The 17631-nt window shown below is 33.7% G+C and overlaps 1 protein-coding gene across 1 annotated transcript in view; it reads left to right on the top strand.

Annotated features, from left to right (window-relative positions):
* The first annotated feature begins 1642 nt into the window (after window positions 1-1642).
* The window catches only part of LOC118200853 (uncharacterized), a 151950-nt gene continuing 135961 nt past the window's right edge, over window positions 1643-17631 (top strand). Inside the window, exon 1 of the mRNA XM_085824043.1 lies at window positions 1643-1830. Coding sequence (XP_085680169.1) covers window positions 1814-1830 — 17 coding nt within the window. The 5' untranslated portion in view covers window positions 1643-1813. The remainder of the gene's footprint in view (window positions 1831-17631) is intronic.

Raw genomic sequence — 17631 nt, 5'->3', positions numbered from 1 at the left:
TCATCCCTGTTTTGCATACAGCCATCAGTTTGCACTATTCGTATAAATGAAATTGCGGTAAATGAGTTGAAGACTGTAGAGTCATTAGGGTTTTTTTATATGCAGGAGTCATGTGAAAAAGGAGCAATGCCCTCTCCGGGACTCGAACCACGGACCTCTCGAACTCGCGTCGAGCGTTTTGACCACTACACTGCGAAGGCTTGCTAAAAAGGTGGGAGAAATACCTTATATACTCCACCATTTAAAGGGCGACTGAGGTTTTGGGGACCCAATTGCCAAATCCTGGGTAGTGAAGAATCATCATTCACCACCTTTTAGTTCAGGCGCCACTATAGAGACATTAGGTATTTTTTTAAAGCAGGAGAGATAAAAAAATGAGCCATACCCTTGCCTGGACTCGAATCACCGTCCTCTTGAATACACGCCGAGCGTGCTCACCATTACACCACGAATGGCATGCTAAGAAGACGAGAGAAATACCTTAGAAGGTGATATATAAAGATGATTTACCTTCTCCGGAACTTCTAAAAGAACAGGCGAAACATTGGCAACGGCATTTTATGTCTATTCCCAAAGCAAAGCTCTCAGGCACACCAGTTTTGGTTTTAAAAGCTTCGAATAAAATCTTTTTACTAAATACTAATGTGCTTTTGCACATAGCAGCTACACTGTCGATAATATCTTGCGAATGTTAACGTTCCGCACGTGCTTTGAAAAGGTTAGAAAATTATAATAGAGGTACTATGGCGGAAGAGCGCAGAAATTCTTTGGTATTAAGGAACATTAATTATACCAAAAGAAGATCAGTTGACAAAATTATTGATATATTTGCCAGTTTACAGCCACGGAAAGTGGAATTCGAGAATATTTTAAATGCCGAACCAAAATGAAAGGCCAGAAAAATGTCTGCCTTTTTTTTTTTAAATTTTTATTTGCAATTTAATTTTATATCCAAAATAAATTATGTATTTACAACTTTTTTGTATTTAATTCAATATCTTTATTATATACAACAGTAATATGGATTTTATATATTTATTTATATTTATAGTTGTATTATGTAACCAAAATAAAATGAATTTTATAATTCTTTTAATATTTTAATAATAATGTTTAATTAATTTAAAAATAGAAATATTGAGTTACGCATTTAATATAATTGTAAGGTAATAATTATAGATAAGATAATTAAATGCAATACATCCATAATTATGCTACATAATTTTATAAATAAAATTCATAATATAATTATTATTTATATTAAGATAGCTGCCATTAACACAATATATTCATCACGTAATAATTCCTATTTACTGGAAGATGCTGTAGTAGGGAGAACAGTATAGCCATAGGAGTCGTAACGGGCAACCTCCCCCCCCGCAATTTAAGCTGGCTACGACCATGTATATACACATATGTATGAATATTATTGTAATTGACAATACGGCTGAGTTAAATTTACTTTATTATCAGTAATGATCCAAAAAGAATGCAACAGTTCATTTCTTGACCGTGTCCTTTTTAATTTAAAAATATTTTCTTCCTTCTCAAGAAATAGTGCAACCAGAAGAAAGAGGAGCCAACCAGTGCTTCTCAAGTTCCAGCCAATTACAACTGACCTTATTCTATTCAAGAGTCGCCGACAGAAACGGGTTTTCCCCTATGAACTGTCTTTAGTTACTTCAAAATTTTATGATCTTCTATATCTACGAGGTGGAAACTCCATGCTGTTGTTTCTATGCAATAAAGATAAACCGTTTTGCGGATTCTCCATTTTATTAGGAGCCGTGTTGTTTTCACTGTGACTTATCTTATGATACGTATAATTAGGTAAGGTTTTATGTTAATTTACATACTTAGGGCAAAATAGAGAACTTCTGACTAGAAAATATTTTCGTAAATATATTTTAACTCGCAAGTGTACTTTTTTATAAATGGATCCTTTCAATCTTCATACTATTTAAAATCGTATGCAAATCAGTAGTATATTTCCTGTTAGTTTAATGTTTAATATTACTTTAATAAGTAAAGAATGAAGCATGTATAACTGAATCATACGAAATGTAATATGATAAGAAATTTTTCCAACAGATGGCAGCACATATGGAAATGTTATTTTCATGGCTTTTATTTACTAAAAAAAAATTTTTGCCTTAATTAAAGAGCCATTTTTAAAAGTAACTGAAAGAGTGAATTCTTTCACCAAAAACTTTTTATAGAGACTGAACAAGCTGTATAGAAATTCTATGCAATTGTAAGGAAATTTTACGAAGATTTCACAGAACATAATTCTGTAGAATGATTGCTTTACAAAATCATGTATGTATGTAGTGTAAATTTTGTAAAACATCTATGGAATGGTTAACTAGAGACTTCTGCAACGTTTTCAAACTGCAATCAATTTTTTAGTTTCTGATCTACTGTACGGCATATAGAACAACAAAAATAGACAATTTTCATTCATAGGTTTTAAATCATTTTTGCATGGAAATATTTGCTTTTTTTTCCCACTAGCTTAACGTCTAACGCTTCTGAATTTACGCAACATTTTGCGCAAATTTTTGTAGAGTACAGCTTACATAATATGAAAATTAATCTTGTAAAAGCGTAAAATCAATTTCAATCGTAAAATTAGTTAAAATGTTCAGTTTATACTGTTAATTACAAAATTGTAATTCCTGAAGTGAATGCTTATAATTATTGTATCAAAAAAAAAAAAAAAAAAAAAAAAAAAAGAGACAATGCTATATTTCCCGTTCTACTGGGCCGATTGACAAAATTCAAATTGCGTTTTTCATGTCTCGAAAGCGCGACTTAGGATATATATTAGATTTATATATATCACTATTCTAACATAGGTATTTTGACACAAAATCGGACTTTTTCTGAAATAACAAACCAATTTTTTTCCATATTTCGATTCTACGACTCAAATTATGCCAGAATACCAAGTTTTGTAAAAATCGTACGACTAGTTTTTAAAATATTAACTCTCAAAATTTTAGCTCCTCAATGTTAATTGAATTTGGCAAATATTTATTAATATCTCTTTTTTTATTAAACTTTTTTGATTTTTTATCTCACATTTCGAAATTTAGGTTCATTCCAAATAAAATTTACCCATTTTTTGTGTTTTATTTTTTAAATTTCTATTTTTAAATAATTTTTATAAATTTTTCGAAAAAAATTTTGAACTATAACCTATAAAATTTTTACCATCATCATAAAGTAGGTGTATTTTTAAGCATATCTGCAAAAAATTAGACTTTTTTATACAAAATTTTCTAAGATATACACGAATTTACATATTTTCGCGTTTTGAAATTTGGCATCTTTTTCTTTTGAGCGATAATAACGCCAAATGTGGTCTATGGATTTTTGTTACACTGAAATGCCACAGCTATTTTTAACCTTAAATTTCAAGTAAAATTTTACGGAGAATTAATTATATGAAATTTTTTCCCTCAATAAGGCGTAATAAATATTTATTAATACTATATGAAAAGCTAAATTTTAGATGATATTATTCAAAATTTAACAATGTTTTTTAATTTCTCTTTTCTTCCTTTTTTTTAAAAAAATAAGAGTACATTTTTCTAAGAGTAAATTTTTACCTTCGGCGTTTTATCGTCTGCTACTTTACTTCGTTTAAATCGAATTGTCTAAAACTGAGAATTTTCGTTTAATGTTTATTTGAATTTTATGAAAATATTTTATGACATTAACTGCATAATTTATTTCTAAACAAACTGTTGGTTTTGAAATGGCTGAAAGAGCGGCAGATAATATCATCCATATTTTTAAAGCACAGTATATTTTTATAGAAACCAGAGTCATAGCTAGGGTTTTCAGCGCCCAGGGACAACTGAAGATTTCGCGCCGCCTACTGCTTGCCAAGGATGGAAAACATTTAATTCTAAAATGTCGTAACATCAGTTTGGCGCCTCTTAGACTCTGCGCCCGGGGACAGATGCCCCCCTTGCCCCCTCTAGCTACGCCCCTGATAGAAACGTAAGATTTAGAATAATCATTTATATAAGTCAAATTATGATATAAACATACAACCCTCTAGAGACTGAATTAGTGAAAGTTCAATTGGTTATGTAGAAATGATCTGCAGCTACTTAATGGCTGGATAAGTCAACAGCTTCTGTGGACAAGTAAGAATAATTATATAAACGACACACAACATTCTGGATTCAATTAACAACGAGGATACGATGTTTATTAAATGAATTTAAGAAGTTTTAAAACATAAAAAAATCAACTCATTTTTTATCCTAAAATGTATTTTTGTGCGTAGCGTATTTTTATTATATCCTTAAAATTCTAATTTAGAATGTAATTGTCAAGAAATCAATCCTAATTATCAGTAACATAATAAGTAATTATTACGGTTATTAATAAATCCTTCTTATAAAGTAATTGTAAATATTTCAAAAAACTTTCCGTCTGAATGCAAATATTTTTCTATGCAAAATTTTTAATTTTATATTAATCAAGATTGCACACGATATTATTTATTTGCACTTCAATTTTTACCGTCAGCTCTAGTAAAAGTTACAAATCAATTATATTTAATTAAGGATTTGATTGGATTATTTAATTATGGCAAAGCACACGAGGGCTATCTGCCTAAAGGGAGGGATGCCTTCGTGGAGGACTTTCTAAGGTAAACTGGCTCGTATACACGTTACACGTGGGGAAAACCACGAAAAGACCCATGCAGCCAGCCCTCGTTCGCGGGATTCGAACCTCAGACCGAACTACCAGTGCTCAGCGTCTTTACCGCTCGGCCGTTTGTGGGCCTTTATGAAATGGAAGGCGATAACTTTATTTAAAATGATTGTCAGAAATATCAAGATATTTCGAAAATTTGGATACTTTTTAATATACTTGCGGAATGCCTAAAGAAAAAGAGCAAGAATAAAGTAGAATGTCTGAAGAAAAAGAGAAGAAAAAATAAATTTTGCGGTAAAATTTAGTATTTGTATTTTTTTTTTAATTTAAAACTTTTTAATCTTATGATATTTGATTCTTACGATTTCAAAAATAAAATATTTGACTAAAATATGAATAACATTTAAGAAACCAAATGTAGGATAAAATTGTGTAAAGCAATGGGCACAATGATAAAACTGTTTAAAGCAGTGTATGCAAGTCATCCTAAGTTAAAATGTCGCAATCCTAAGTTAAATGTCTCTCTTATTTATATATATCTTTTCTGAACGGAACATTGAAAGGCGTGTTAACTGTGCTTTACTGTATTTTCTCTTTTAATATATGCAGTTTTCAAACGCATCGTAGTCTGGGTTACAAAGTATTCCTCCGAAAGAAACGCAATTCAAATAAATAAAATCAAATTCTGGAAAATTTATATTAATAAATAAATATATTTAAAATTCTCAATTCGAAGGAATAAATAGAAAATTTTAAAACAATTATCTGAAGAGACAATGCAACACAAACAATTAAAATAAAAGTTAAGAATTTAAAAATTACCTAAAATAATAACTATGACAAAATATATATACAGTGTCTCACAAAAGTGATGGGACACTTGTGCTTTACAAAAGGAAACTGCAATAAAATAAATTTAAAAAACATGTAAAATTTTTTGTGGATGTATTTCATACTTAAATTTAGTAGCAATTATTACATAACATACATTTTCTCAAAATATTAAAATATTAATTTAATAAAAATACAATTGTTTAGAACGGAGCAGAAAATGGCTCACTTAAGTGATGGGACACTTACTTTCCATCAAATATTTATCCAAAAATTTTACTTTTTAAAAGGTTTTAATATTTTGTTGGATTTCATTTTACTTTTAAAACATGATTTAATCTTCTTGGGATGGATTCGACTAATTTTTTTGTGATTTCTGGAGTGATTTTACCCCATTCTTCTTGAAGCACCGATTTTAATTGTTGTTTTGAAGAAATGGTGTGTTTGTGAATTCTTGATTCCAATTCTTGCTAAATATTCTCTATGGGATTTAATTGCGGAGATTGGGGGGGGGTGTTTTTATTATTTCAGGACAGTTATATAGCAGCCAGAGTCTAACGTTCAAAGCACTGTGCTTGGGGTCATTGCCCTGGTAGAATTTAAAATCGTTATGAAGGTTCAATTTTCGTGCTGAAGATTTCAAATTTTGATTTAAAATGTCAATATACTTGTACTGATCCATTATACTGTCAATAAAAACAAGATTACGAACTCCAGCGGACGACATACACCCCCCTACCATAACTCCTCCTCCACCATGTTTTACTGTTGGCACCAAGTTCTGTTTGCGAAATTCTTCCCTGGGTTTTCTCCACACGAAGATTCTACCGTCATAACCAAATATATTAAATTTACTCTTATCAGCAAATATAACTTCATTCCAGTAATCAGAATTCTTATTTATATTGGATTTTGCGAAAGCCAGTCTGAGTTTTCTATTCTTTTCACTTACGAAGAATTTTTCCTGTCTGCTCTACCGTGATATCCAGCAGAACGAATTACTCTTCTAATAGTCTCAGAATTAACAATTACTCCATATAATGCTTGTAAATCAGCAGCAACTTTAGGAGCACTCATTCTTGGATTTTTTTTTAAATATTTCGAACTATAATTCGCTTTATTCCATTGGATAGCTTTGATGGTCGGCCAGGTCTTCTTTTATCCTGAATCATATGATTCTTTTTATCGTTTAATGATATTGAAAACTGTTGAATGACTGAAGTTAACTGTTTCAGTAGTGCTCTAATAAATTTTCCACGTTCAATATGCAAATTAATAACTAATTTTCGAATTCCAGGCAAAGTTTCTTTTCGTTTAGCATTCATGGCTGCACAGAGCTAAAAAACACAAAAATTCCAAAACAAACTGGAGAGAAATACTGCAGACGATTTTATAAATTATTGGAAATTGCTTTTGAGTAAAAATAAATACCCCAAAAGATATGTTTATTGCTTACTTCAGACGATTTTCGTTGCATTGTACGTAGTGTCCCATCACTTAAGTGACCCATTTTCTGCTCCGTTCTAAACAATTGTATTTTTATTAAATTAATATTTTAATATTTTAAGAAAATGTATGTTATGTAATAATTGTTACTAAATTTAAGTTTGAAACACACCCACAAAAAATTTTACATGTTTTTTAAATTTATTTTATTGCAGTTTCCTTTTGTAAAGCACAAGTGTCTCATCACTTTTTTGAGACACTGTGTAAAGAAAACTATTTGAAAAAAAAAAAAAAATAAACGCTGCACCTTTATTTACGCAGTTCGAATAGGTAAGTAGAAATTTTTAAAACAGTTATTCGAAAAAAACCATGCAACTTAAACAATTAAAATTAAATTCGAAAAAGAAAAAATTACTTAAAATAATAAGTTATAATTAAAAATATAATATAAAGAATATTATTTGGAAAAAAGGAACGATGGTGACTTTTTTTCCTCTCACGGGAAAGGAAACTAGGTTGCCATATATTAAGAAGTTCGCCAAGTGAACTATTCTTGGCGCAAACTGACAAAAAAGTGCCAACATAAATTTGTGAATTTCTCCGTAAATTTCGCTCCAAATTTGACAAAATTTCTTATTTAGGCGTAATTTGAGTCGTAGAATCGAAATATGTAAAAAAATTGGTATGTTATTTCAGAAAATGTCTGATTTTGTGTCAAAATAACTATGTTAGAATAGTGCTATATATAAATCTAATATATATCCTAAGTCGCGCTTTCGAGACATGAAGAACGCAATTTGAATTTTGTCAATCGGCTTAGTAGATCGGGAGATATAGGACTGTCCCTTTTTTTTTTTTTTTTTTTTTTGAGCAGTGTACCTAGATAAGAGACATGATTTCTTTGTTTTAATTACCTATCACTTAAAATACATTTATTCATATTTTTTTGCCTCTCATCCTGTCCTATTAATACATACACCTTTAAAGCTAAATTTTCATATTTCTCAAAAATATTTTATTTCTTCTATTATGTTTGTTTGTTTAGTTTAATACGCAAGCTATGCGAGGACTATTTGTCTAGGAAAAGGGATCCTTCATGGAGCACTTTCCAAGGCAACTGGCTCGTATTTAAGTTACATATGGGGAGAAAACCGCAAAAATATCCATTCAGCCAAATCATTCGCTAGAATTCTATATAATTCTTATAACCCTTGTTAAGCGTGCAATTTTTGCATATTTAAAATTTTTGACTGCAAGACTTTTATTTTATCGTTTCTTTTCTTATAATATTGAATTCCGAAAAAAGAGTATGTAAAATTTTAAACTGACTGACTTAAAGACGCCATTAGTTTCAATCCATTACAATGACTTATCATTTGATTCCTTGTATAAATTTGAAATTTTTTACAGATGTAAAGCAATAATAACAAGCAAAAAATTTTATATAAATACAACATAATTATTTTCTTGTCCAACTTTGAATATTAAATCGTTAACTAGTAATTAACATTTTTGATTTGGTTTGTTTAATTTGTAAGGATCTTAAGTTTTACTAACGTTTATTTTTATTTTAAATCTTTACTATCACTTCTTATTTTCTACTTCCGGCCAGAATTATAAGCGTTAAGGTTTTTATGCAAAGTTGTCTGGCGAACGCCAAGTATTTAAGTTGTGGCTTTTTGCCAAGCGAGAGAGAGGAAGCAGTGAGTTCGAAGCAGGCCGCTTACCTTAGAAGTTACGCAGTTGCTTGTTGCCTTCCCGGCCAGAGGTTTTAATCCTCTTGATAACTTTTAAACGTATTGTAGTGTTCTCAGTTATCTGTACTACATACGCCTTCCTGTTAATATAAGGCCAATCTTCCACGTTTATTATTCTAAAGTTAAATTAGAGTTTAGTTTTATTTTTATACTTTTACGTTAGACCCCGAGTAGCGGGTCGGTGTATTCCGAAGTACGGAAGTTATTGTATATAGAGAAAAATAAAGGGTTTTGTATACCCTTCGTCTGTATCCTGTCTACTTACCACAATTAGTGAACATAGCTTTAGTAAGCTCTCTGTTCCGAGTCAGGTCCTTGTATGTTCCCGAAGAAGGTAAGAAGGAACATTGACCCTGATAGTGGCGCCCAACGAAGAAGAATAACCATGGCCGAGTTTCAAGAAGAACCTGTGCTGCCTGCAGAAACGGCTCAGAATCCAGAAATGCCAGCTGCCGCCCTGGAAGGATTTGGTTACATCGTCCAGACCATGCGCGCTTCGATGAAACCAGAAGCATCATTTAATGGAAACTCACCGGTAACCAGTTTTTTGGAAAAATTGGATGACCACTTCATGCTCTACCCCGTCCACGAGTTTCAAAAAGTTACCTTAGCCACCAGCGCTTTGAGGGGCCAAGCGCTTAACTGGTTCAAATGTATAGGCAGAAGTCTCTTGGGTCAAGCAGGAAGTCCCACCTATACTTACGAAAATTTCAAGACTGCCCTACTAAGAGCCTTCCCTGTTGTAAGGGATCGTGCGAAATTAGAAACGGAACTTTTCACTATATATCAACAAAGAATCGAAAACCTCTCGAGCTTTATTTTAAGAAAAATTCACGTTTTCAAACACTTGTATGGAAACCGTCCGGATCCTGAAATAATTCAAGTGATTTTGCCGAGGTTACTACCCCAAGTGCAAGACTTTATTGAATTGAGAAATCCGACTACACTGGAAAAGTTATTTGAGCTAGCAATCCAGTTTGAAAGTAGAACGGCGGACGTCGAAAGAAGACGCCAATATCAACAGCGAAACCAATTTGGTACGCTAAGACTACAGCAAACTCAAGCACATGGCTACGGAGAAAAAGCGAATCAGTGGGCAAGGAAACCCGAGCATTCAAAAACAGCCGGCGAACGTCGACAGTTCAATAGCAACCCAGGAACAAAGTCTCAAGGCCAGTGGAAAAAGAAGGAAAGCACGGAAAGGAAAAATAATTTAAACTAAAACGGATTTCTGCTGACGAGAGTGTGCGGAAATCCGAAGGCCACGAAAAGCCCTCTTCCTACAAGTTAAATACAGTAATGGTGAAAAATTTGACTCTTCCGAAGATTGAAGTCTTGGTGAATAATATCCCAGCCACCGCACTCCTGGATACCGGCGCGCAGTGTTCCTGTGTGGCAGAAGAATTTTTTAGGAAGTATTTTCGCAAATACCGCATATATAATGCGGATAATACGACAGTGTTAGCGGCGCAAGGAGAAAAATGTAAGTGCGTAGGTAAAGTACCTTTGTATATCCGTATCAAGGACGAACAAGTAAAGGTGATGTTTTTTATAGTAAAGAATCTGCAAGCACATTTAATTTTAGGAATAGATTTTCTTTCAGAAGCACAAGCTACGCTGGATTTTAATGAAGCGTCCCTTAAGCTGACAATGAAACCAGTTCGTACAGAAAACGATGAACCGCCGATGTTAAAACTTGACCACCTCCCTAATGACGAGCAAGGAAGAATCCGACAAGTGGTAAGTGAATTTGCTTCGTTATTTAGTGATATTCCAGGATTTACTCAGGTTACTAACCATAGTATTGACACCGGAGATGCAATGCCAGTTCGTCAAAAACCATACCGGTATGATAAGAATAAGGAAAAAATTATAGAATGGCATATTACCGATATGCTACGTAAAAAGATCATAACGCCCATCTCAAGTAGTTATGCTAGCCCGGTGGTTTTATGTAAGAAAAATAATGACTATCCTTTGACGCATCCAAAAAGATGGAGATTCGCTATTGATTACCGTAAATTAAACTCCATAACTAAATATCCGGTATATCCGTTACCGATTATAGAAGAAATTCTAAGGAACATAAAATCAACCAAATTTATGACGACTTTAGACTTAACGACTGGTTATTTTCAAATAGGGGTGAGGCCTGAGGACGTGCCTAAGACTGCTTTTATAACCAAGTCTGGCACTTATGCATTTTTGCGTATGCCGTTTGACCTTTCAGGGGCCCCGGCAACATTTCAGCGATGCATGGACATTGTGTTAAGACCTGTTCTTAGAAAGTCCACATTTATCTATTTAGACGATATCATTATTACTAGTGATAATCTCGACCAACATGTACAGGATTTAAGACAGGTGTTTTCTTTATTAAATGAGGCCGGTCTAAAAGTTAATGTCGAAAAGTGCAAATTTGCAGCCCCTGAATTAAAATATTTAGGTTACAAAATATCTCAAAAAGGGATCGAGACAGATGAATCAAAAATAATCGCTGTACAAAAGTATCCGACTCCAAACACGGCAAAGAAGCTCTCTTCTTTTCTAGGACTTTGTTCATATTATAGGTCCTTTATAAAAAATTTTGCAGCTATTGCTGAGCCATTGTTAAAATTAGAAAGGAAAAAGGCAAGATTCTCGTGGACGACCGAAGCCAATAGTGCTTTCGAAAAATTAAAACAAGCATTAACGCAAGCCCCTGTGTTGAAATTTCCTGAAAAGGATGAGAATTTAGAAATTTCAGCGGATGCTTCGGATTATGCGGTAGGAGCGGTACTTTCGCAAAATCAGCAGCCCGTGGCATTTTTTAGCCGAACTTTAAATCAAACACAAAGAAACTATTCCGCGACCGAGAGAGAGGCACTTGCAGTTCTGTTAGCAGTGCAAAAGTTCCGAGTCTATTTTGGAAAGGCGCCGATAACAGTATACTCTGATCATGCGGCGGTAACTAGATTGTACTCAGGGAAAAATTTATCCCCCAGGTTAATAAGATGGGCACTCAAGCTGCAAGAATATAATCTGGTAATCAAGCATACCCCCGGTAAGGAAAATATCGTAGCAGATGACCTATCAAGAATTAAAATAGATGAACAAGGGAATACCGTAAAAGTGGCAATGCTCACAGCATGTACAATAAATTCCCGAGAAACTGTAATAACTGAACTGGGTAAGGATCCTGAGTTTGGAAGCATTTATGAGTATTTGAAGGATCCTGAAAATTTTAGCCACCAAGATATTGTGGCGATAAGAAATAGGGCGGCCCATTACGAACTAATAGATGGTCTATTATTCTATACAAAAACTACGAATTCCAACAACGAATTTCGACCTGTTATCCCAGCTAGTCTTAGATTAAATATCCTGCAGGAGCTCCATGACAGCCCTTTAGCTTCTCATGCTGGTATTCGAAAAACTATCCAACGCGTACGCGAGGCAGTCTACTTTCCTGAACTGCAAAAGTTAACAAGGGCGTATGTCCAATCCTGCCCAACATGTCAAGCAGTTAATTATATTAATTTCCGCCCGGCCGGGTTTCTAAATAGTATTAAATCCGAATTTCCAAATGAAATAATTGGCATCGATTTATTGGGCCCTTTCCCAAAAAGTCAGTTAAATAAAAGTCGCTATCTCCTTGTTATGGTTGATCATTTTAGTAAATGGACCGAAATTGTTCCCTTAAAACGAGCCTCCGCGAAATTAGTTACTGATTCTATTTTAAATAAATATATTTTAAAATACGGGGCACCCCTAAAAGTTATATCGGATAATGGTCCTCAATTTGTAAGTAATATATTTGGAGACATGTGCCAAAAACTGGGCATACGTCATTTAAAAATGGTCCCGTATCGGCCGCAATCAAATATAGCGGAACGGGTCAATAGAAATATAGTGAAAATTATCCGTAGTTATGTTAAAAATTTTCATGAAAGCTGGGATAACTATGTCAGTGAATTTGCTTTCGCCCTTAGGACCGCAAAACATGATACAACGGGCAAAACACCTGCTGAGTTATTTCTAGGCAGAAAGATTATAACACCGTTAGATAAATTATTTTATGTGCAACAAAGAGCCCCAGAATTTAAAATGGGTGATATAGAAAAACTAATAAAAGAAGCAAAAAAGAATACGGAAGTAGCACAAAGAAAACAGAAGCTCTATTATGATTTGAAACGACTGGGAGTAACTTATAAAGTAGGGGATGAAGTTTTAAAAATTAAGCATTCACTTTCTTCAGCACCAGAAGATAAAACTGTCAAATTTTTTCCACGATTTGAAGGACCATATGTTATAGAAAAAATAACTCACGCTGTAGTAGTGTTAAAAGCCAGAAATGGTGAAACCTGTTCCGCAAACATTGATCAAATCAAGCCCTACTTCGATCGTAATAAAATGCAAATATTTTCAGATCTTTTGCAGGATCCGGCACGGCAGACACCGCAGGCACAAGCTCCAGAGGTGGAAAAACGACAAGTACAAGGGCAAGCCAATAAGAGGCAGGAGCAAGTGAAAAGAAAATTGCCCCGCGGAAAAATTGAAGGTAGCAAGAAAAAGAAGCCGTTCCACCGTCCAGAAAAGACAGTTCACGAACACCCTCAGAATGAAGAAGGGAGAAGGACGACGTATGTGAAGAGAACCAGGAGAAATGACGGCAACTATAACCCGGCTCTAAAACGGAAGATCGACTCATCCGACAGGACTCTCCGCAGTAAATGTAGCCGAACTGCGGAAGGGCCATCAGCGGCGGAGGAAAAGTTACAAGGAAAATTTGAACGGCCAACAACGAGGTCCAAGCAGGAACACGACAGAAGTTTCCCGGTTCCGCCAAAACCAGCTGCCATCAAACGGCCAAGACCACAAGCAGAGGAGAAAAAGAAGGTATTCAAGGGTGGCCGAACTGGTGAAAAAAGGAAGCTTCCAGAGGAAAGCACTGAAAGGCGAGCCCGTACAAGAAGGAGGATAAATCAAACTACTATCTGCAATACCTTTAAAGACTGGGCCCAGAAAAGGATGTCCGAATATCACAAAGATAAGTAAAATTTTATGTTACTTTGCAAACTTAAGTTAATCTTTCATTCTTACTGCAAGTGGCAGATTTCAAGAAGTTTTACCTCATGCGAGGTCTACCTTTATCGCCAAAAGGGCGAGAAATGAGTTGTTACCGATTTTCGTATTATGTTTTTAAATTACTCGCGCGTAAAACTAAAGTTGATGTATAATAGCGTTGTGTAAAGACTTAAATATTGAAAAAAAGTTATTGTATAAATTTTATTTGCTAAAAACAAATATTATTGCTAAAAACATTCTAGCAAGAAAGAAGTTTTAGTCTGAAAGACTTTTTGAAATGTAGTATTTCAATGTAGAAAGAATTGGCACTTGCTTTGAAAAGAATAGAAGTTAACAATGTACTACTAATGTATGTTTTCAAATGTGTAACATTAACGGCATGTTGATATGTTCTTATATACAATGTGAACTGTTATTTTAAATGTTAAGAAATACCGTGATATGGTAAAAGTGAATGTTAAAATTTTTTTTTATTCGTGTGACTGTAAAAAGACTAAAGCATGGCGAATATGTGTTAAAGGTTGAATGATGTAGTTAGGCTCTCTGACGCTACACTTTAGAGTTAGACACTTTCAGAATAGTACCTCAGGGTTTAGAGTTGAAATTAGGGTGTGTTAAGAGGTCTTGTTATGTTGAATTTTAACACGTTAGTGTTTTGATTGTAGGAGGAAGTGTGGAACACGTAGACAGAAACACATTCGTGTTTGGTGTTCTTTTACAACACATGTCAGAGAGCACGGGGAGAGATAATTAAAATAGTCATGAATGAAATAAGAATGTTAAGAGAAGTATAATTGTATATGTTACTTGCCATTTCATTGTGTAACATTTCATTAAACTAGTTTTCCTTCCAGATCTCTGGAAGGAACCAGAATTGAATAAAAGCTCCTGTTTAGATGCAGTACAGATGAAAAAAAATTGTTGTATATCCTGGAAGCTGCTATTGTGAAAAAAAAAAAAAAAAAAAAAAAAAAAAAATTCTTTCTTTTAAATTTCTAGTTTCTAGCGAAGTATGTTTGTAAAAGATTGGCCTCGCGTTAGATTCTAGAGCTAAAAGTTTTCAACAAGGTCGTTTTAGACCTCAGTTTCAAACTAATTAACTCTGGCGGGAAGTATGTAAGGATCTTAAGTTTTACTAACGTTTATTTTTATTTTAAATCTTTACTATCACTTCTTATTTTCTACTTCCGGCCAGAATTATAAGCGTTAAGGTTTTTATGCAAAGTTATCTGGCGAACGCCAAGTATTTAAGTTGTGGCTTTTTGCCAAGCGAGAGAGAGGAAGCAGTGAGTTCGAAGCAGGCCGCTTACCTTAGAAGTTACGCAGTTGCTTGTTGCCTTCCAGGCCAGAGGTTTTAATCCTCTTGATAACTTTTAAACGTATTGTAGTGTTATCAGTTATCTGTACTACATACGCCTTCCTGTTAATATAAGGCCAATCTTCCACGTTTATTATTCTAAAGTTAAATTAGAGTTTAGTTTTATTTTTATACTTTTACGTTAGACCCCGAGTAGCGGGTCGGTGTATTCCGAAGTACGGAAGTTATTGTATATAGAGAAAAATAAAGGGTTTTGTATACTCTTCGTCTGTATCCTGTCTACTTACCACAATTAGTGAACATAGCTTTAGTAAGCTCTCTGTTCCGAGTCAGGTCCTTGTATGTTCCCGAAGAAGGTAAGAAGGAACATTGAACCTGATAAATTGATTAAGAAAAAGCACGCGAATGCGAAAGTGCTCACGCTTTTTACTTGTTCAAAACAGTGCTTCTCGGTACGTTTCAAAATTGAAAGTTAATAGTTTATAATTTATTTTTTAAAGCTATTTCTAAATTTTTTCAGCTAATTTGCCGCCAATCGTAATTAATCTTCTCAAGGCTCTGAAGTTACGTGTAAATACTTTGTAGAGATTTGCGCAGAGATTCTGTAAAACATTTTTTAGTTTTTCTAAAGTCCCAAGGAGGAATCATGGCTCAGTTTTCTATAAACTGTCTCACATGCATTCTATAGATTTCTACAAATTTTGGATATAGTTTCTATATGTGCAGAGATTCTATAAAGATACATGTAGATATTCTATAGTCCCAAAATCTTACGGAAGAATTATGAAGCAGTTTTCTCTAAATTAGGTCAGAAAATTTATATACAGTTCTACGAAATTTTAGATATAGCTTCTATAGAGTTATGTGTAGAGATTGTATAGAAATTTATATAGTTATTTTCTAGAGATTTGCCTAGAGATTCCATAAAACATTTTACAGTTTCGAATGGTCCCACGGAGGAATTATGGTTCAGTTTTCTATGTTAGAAATCTCCTACATAACTACAAAATTTTGGATGTAGCTTTTTAGAGAGTTATGTATAGAGATTATTTAGAAATACGTATACATATTCCATAGAGATTTGCGCAGAGATTCTGTAAAACATTTTATTTTCCCAAACTCCTATGGAAGATTTCTAGCCCAAATTTCTCTAAACTAGGTCCGAAAGCTATAGAATACTACAAAACTATAGATATACACTCTGTCTCAAAAGTTTATAGATTCAAGTAAATTACATTTTTAAGAAAATTAGAAATGTATAAAATTACCCAATTGAAATATGGTTATTTTTAAAAAACATGTGCCTCGCATCTGAGTAATTATTTTATTTAACAAAAATATCAATTTTTCTCTTAGAAAAAATAAAAATGGGAAAAAAATGTCCGTTTCGAAGTTTATAGACGAATGTAATTTTATGCAAATTGGTTAGCAACAATCACGAGACGGGAACTTAAGCCTCTTATATGATAATGCCTTCATTCATACCTCCAATTTAAAAAAGAAAAAAGATCATTTGAACTTCCTTTCAGAATGCCTAGAACTACACAACTTTCTGATGCTGAAGTTAATAGGATTCTGAACTTTAAATGCACGGTAGGTCTTTAAAAGAAATTTTGAAATTTCTGAATCCATCTGTAAGCATGATTTATCGTGTAATGTCTCGGTACGATGCCATATCAGTCAAAACTACGTTTAGGAAGACTGCGAGTGAGGAATAGTCGAAGGCATAGGTGATTACAAAGAATAGCTTGGACACAGAAAATTTGGTTCGCCAAATTACAAGGGCTTGTGGATTGAAAATATCCCAAAACACTGTTCATAGGAGATTCAAGAAGTCTGGTCACACGATTCACGTAAAAATGGCTCGAATATTACCGCTCTCAAAGCTTCACAAACGAATGAGACTGCAATAGGCCTGTAACCACATAACATATGGTGACAAACGGATCTGTATAATTTTCAGGGATTAAAAAAAAAAGTGAAGTCTAGATGATCCTTACGGATATTCATATTACTGGCATGACTTACGAAAAGAACCTCGGAGCTATTTCAGTAGGAACAGTGGAGGTGGATCTGTTATGATGTATGCAGCTTTCGGTTTCAACGGGCAAGTGGGTTTCACCTTTCTAGATGTTCCTTAAGATTCGTCTAAGGCACAGAAACATTAAATGACTTTTTTATACCGTTTGCAGGAAACACTAGAAGACAGAATTTGCTGTACCAGCATGTCAATTCTATCATTCATACTACTAATGCTACAAAAAGTTACTTAGACATGGAAAAGGACACTGTTGTGTAATCACCAGTGGGCCTCGATTTTTAAAAACCGATCGAAAATATATGGGGTATTTTGTCTCGGAGTATTTACGAGAATGGAATTTAGTTTTCTTCCGTGAATGTCTTAAAAGCAGCCATCGAAAGTGCACAGTACAATGTGGAACCAGAATTTTTACAAAACTTAGTTCTCACGATGGAGAAGTGTGTATTCGACGTCATGCGGAATAAGTGAGCGACTTTGAAGTAGTAAGTAAT

Source organism: Stegodyphus dumicola, chromosome 9, assembly GCF_044657685.1.
Source record: "Stegodyphus dumicola isolate Sdum_Otavi_A_Nest chromosome 9, ASM4465768v1".
Classification (NCBI taxonomy): Eukaryota; Metazoa; Arthropoda; class Arachnida; order Araneae; family Eresidae; genus Stegodyphus; species Stegodyphus dumicola.
Note: the sequence above shows the minus strand (reverse complement) of the source record. Positions and strands in the feature narration are given on the sequence as shown.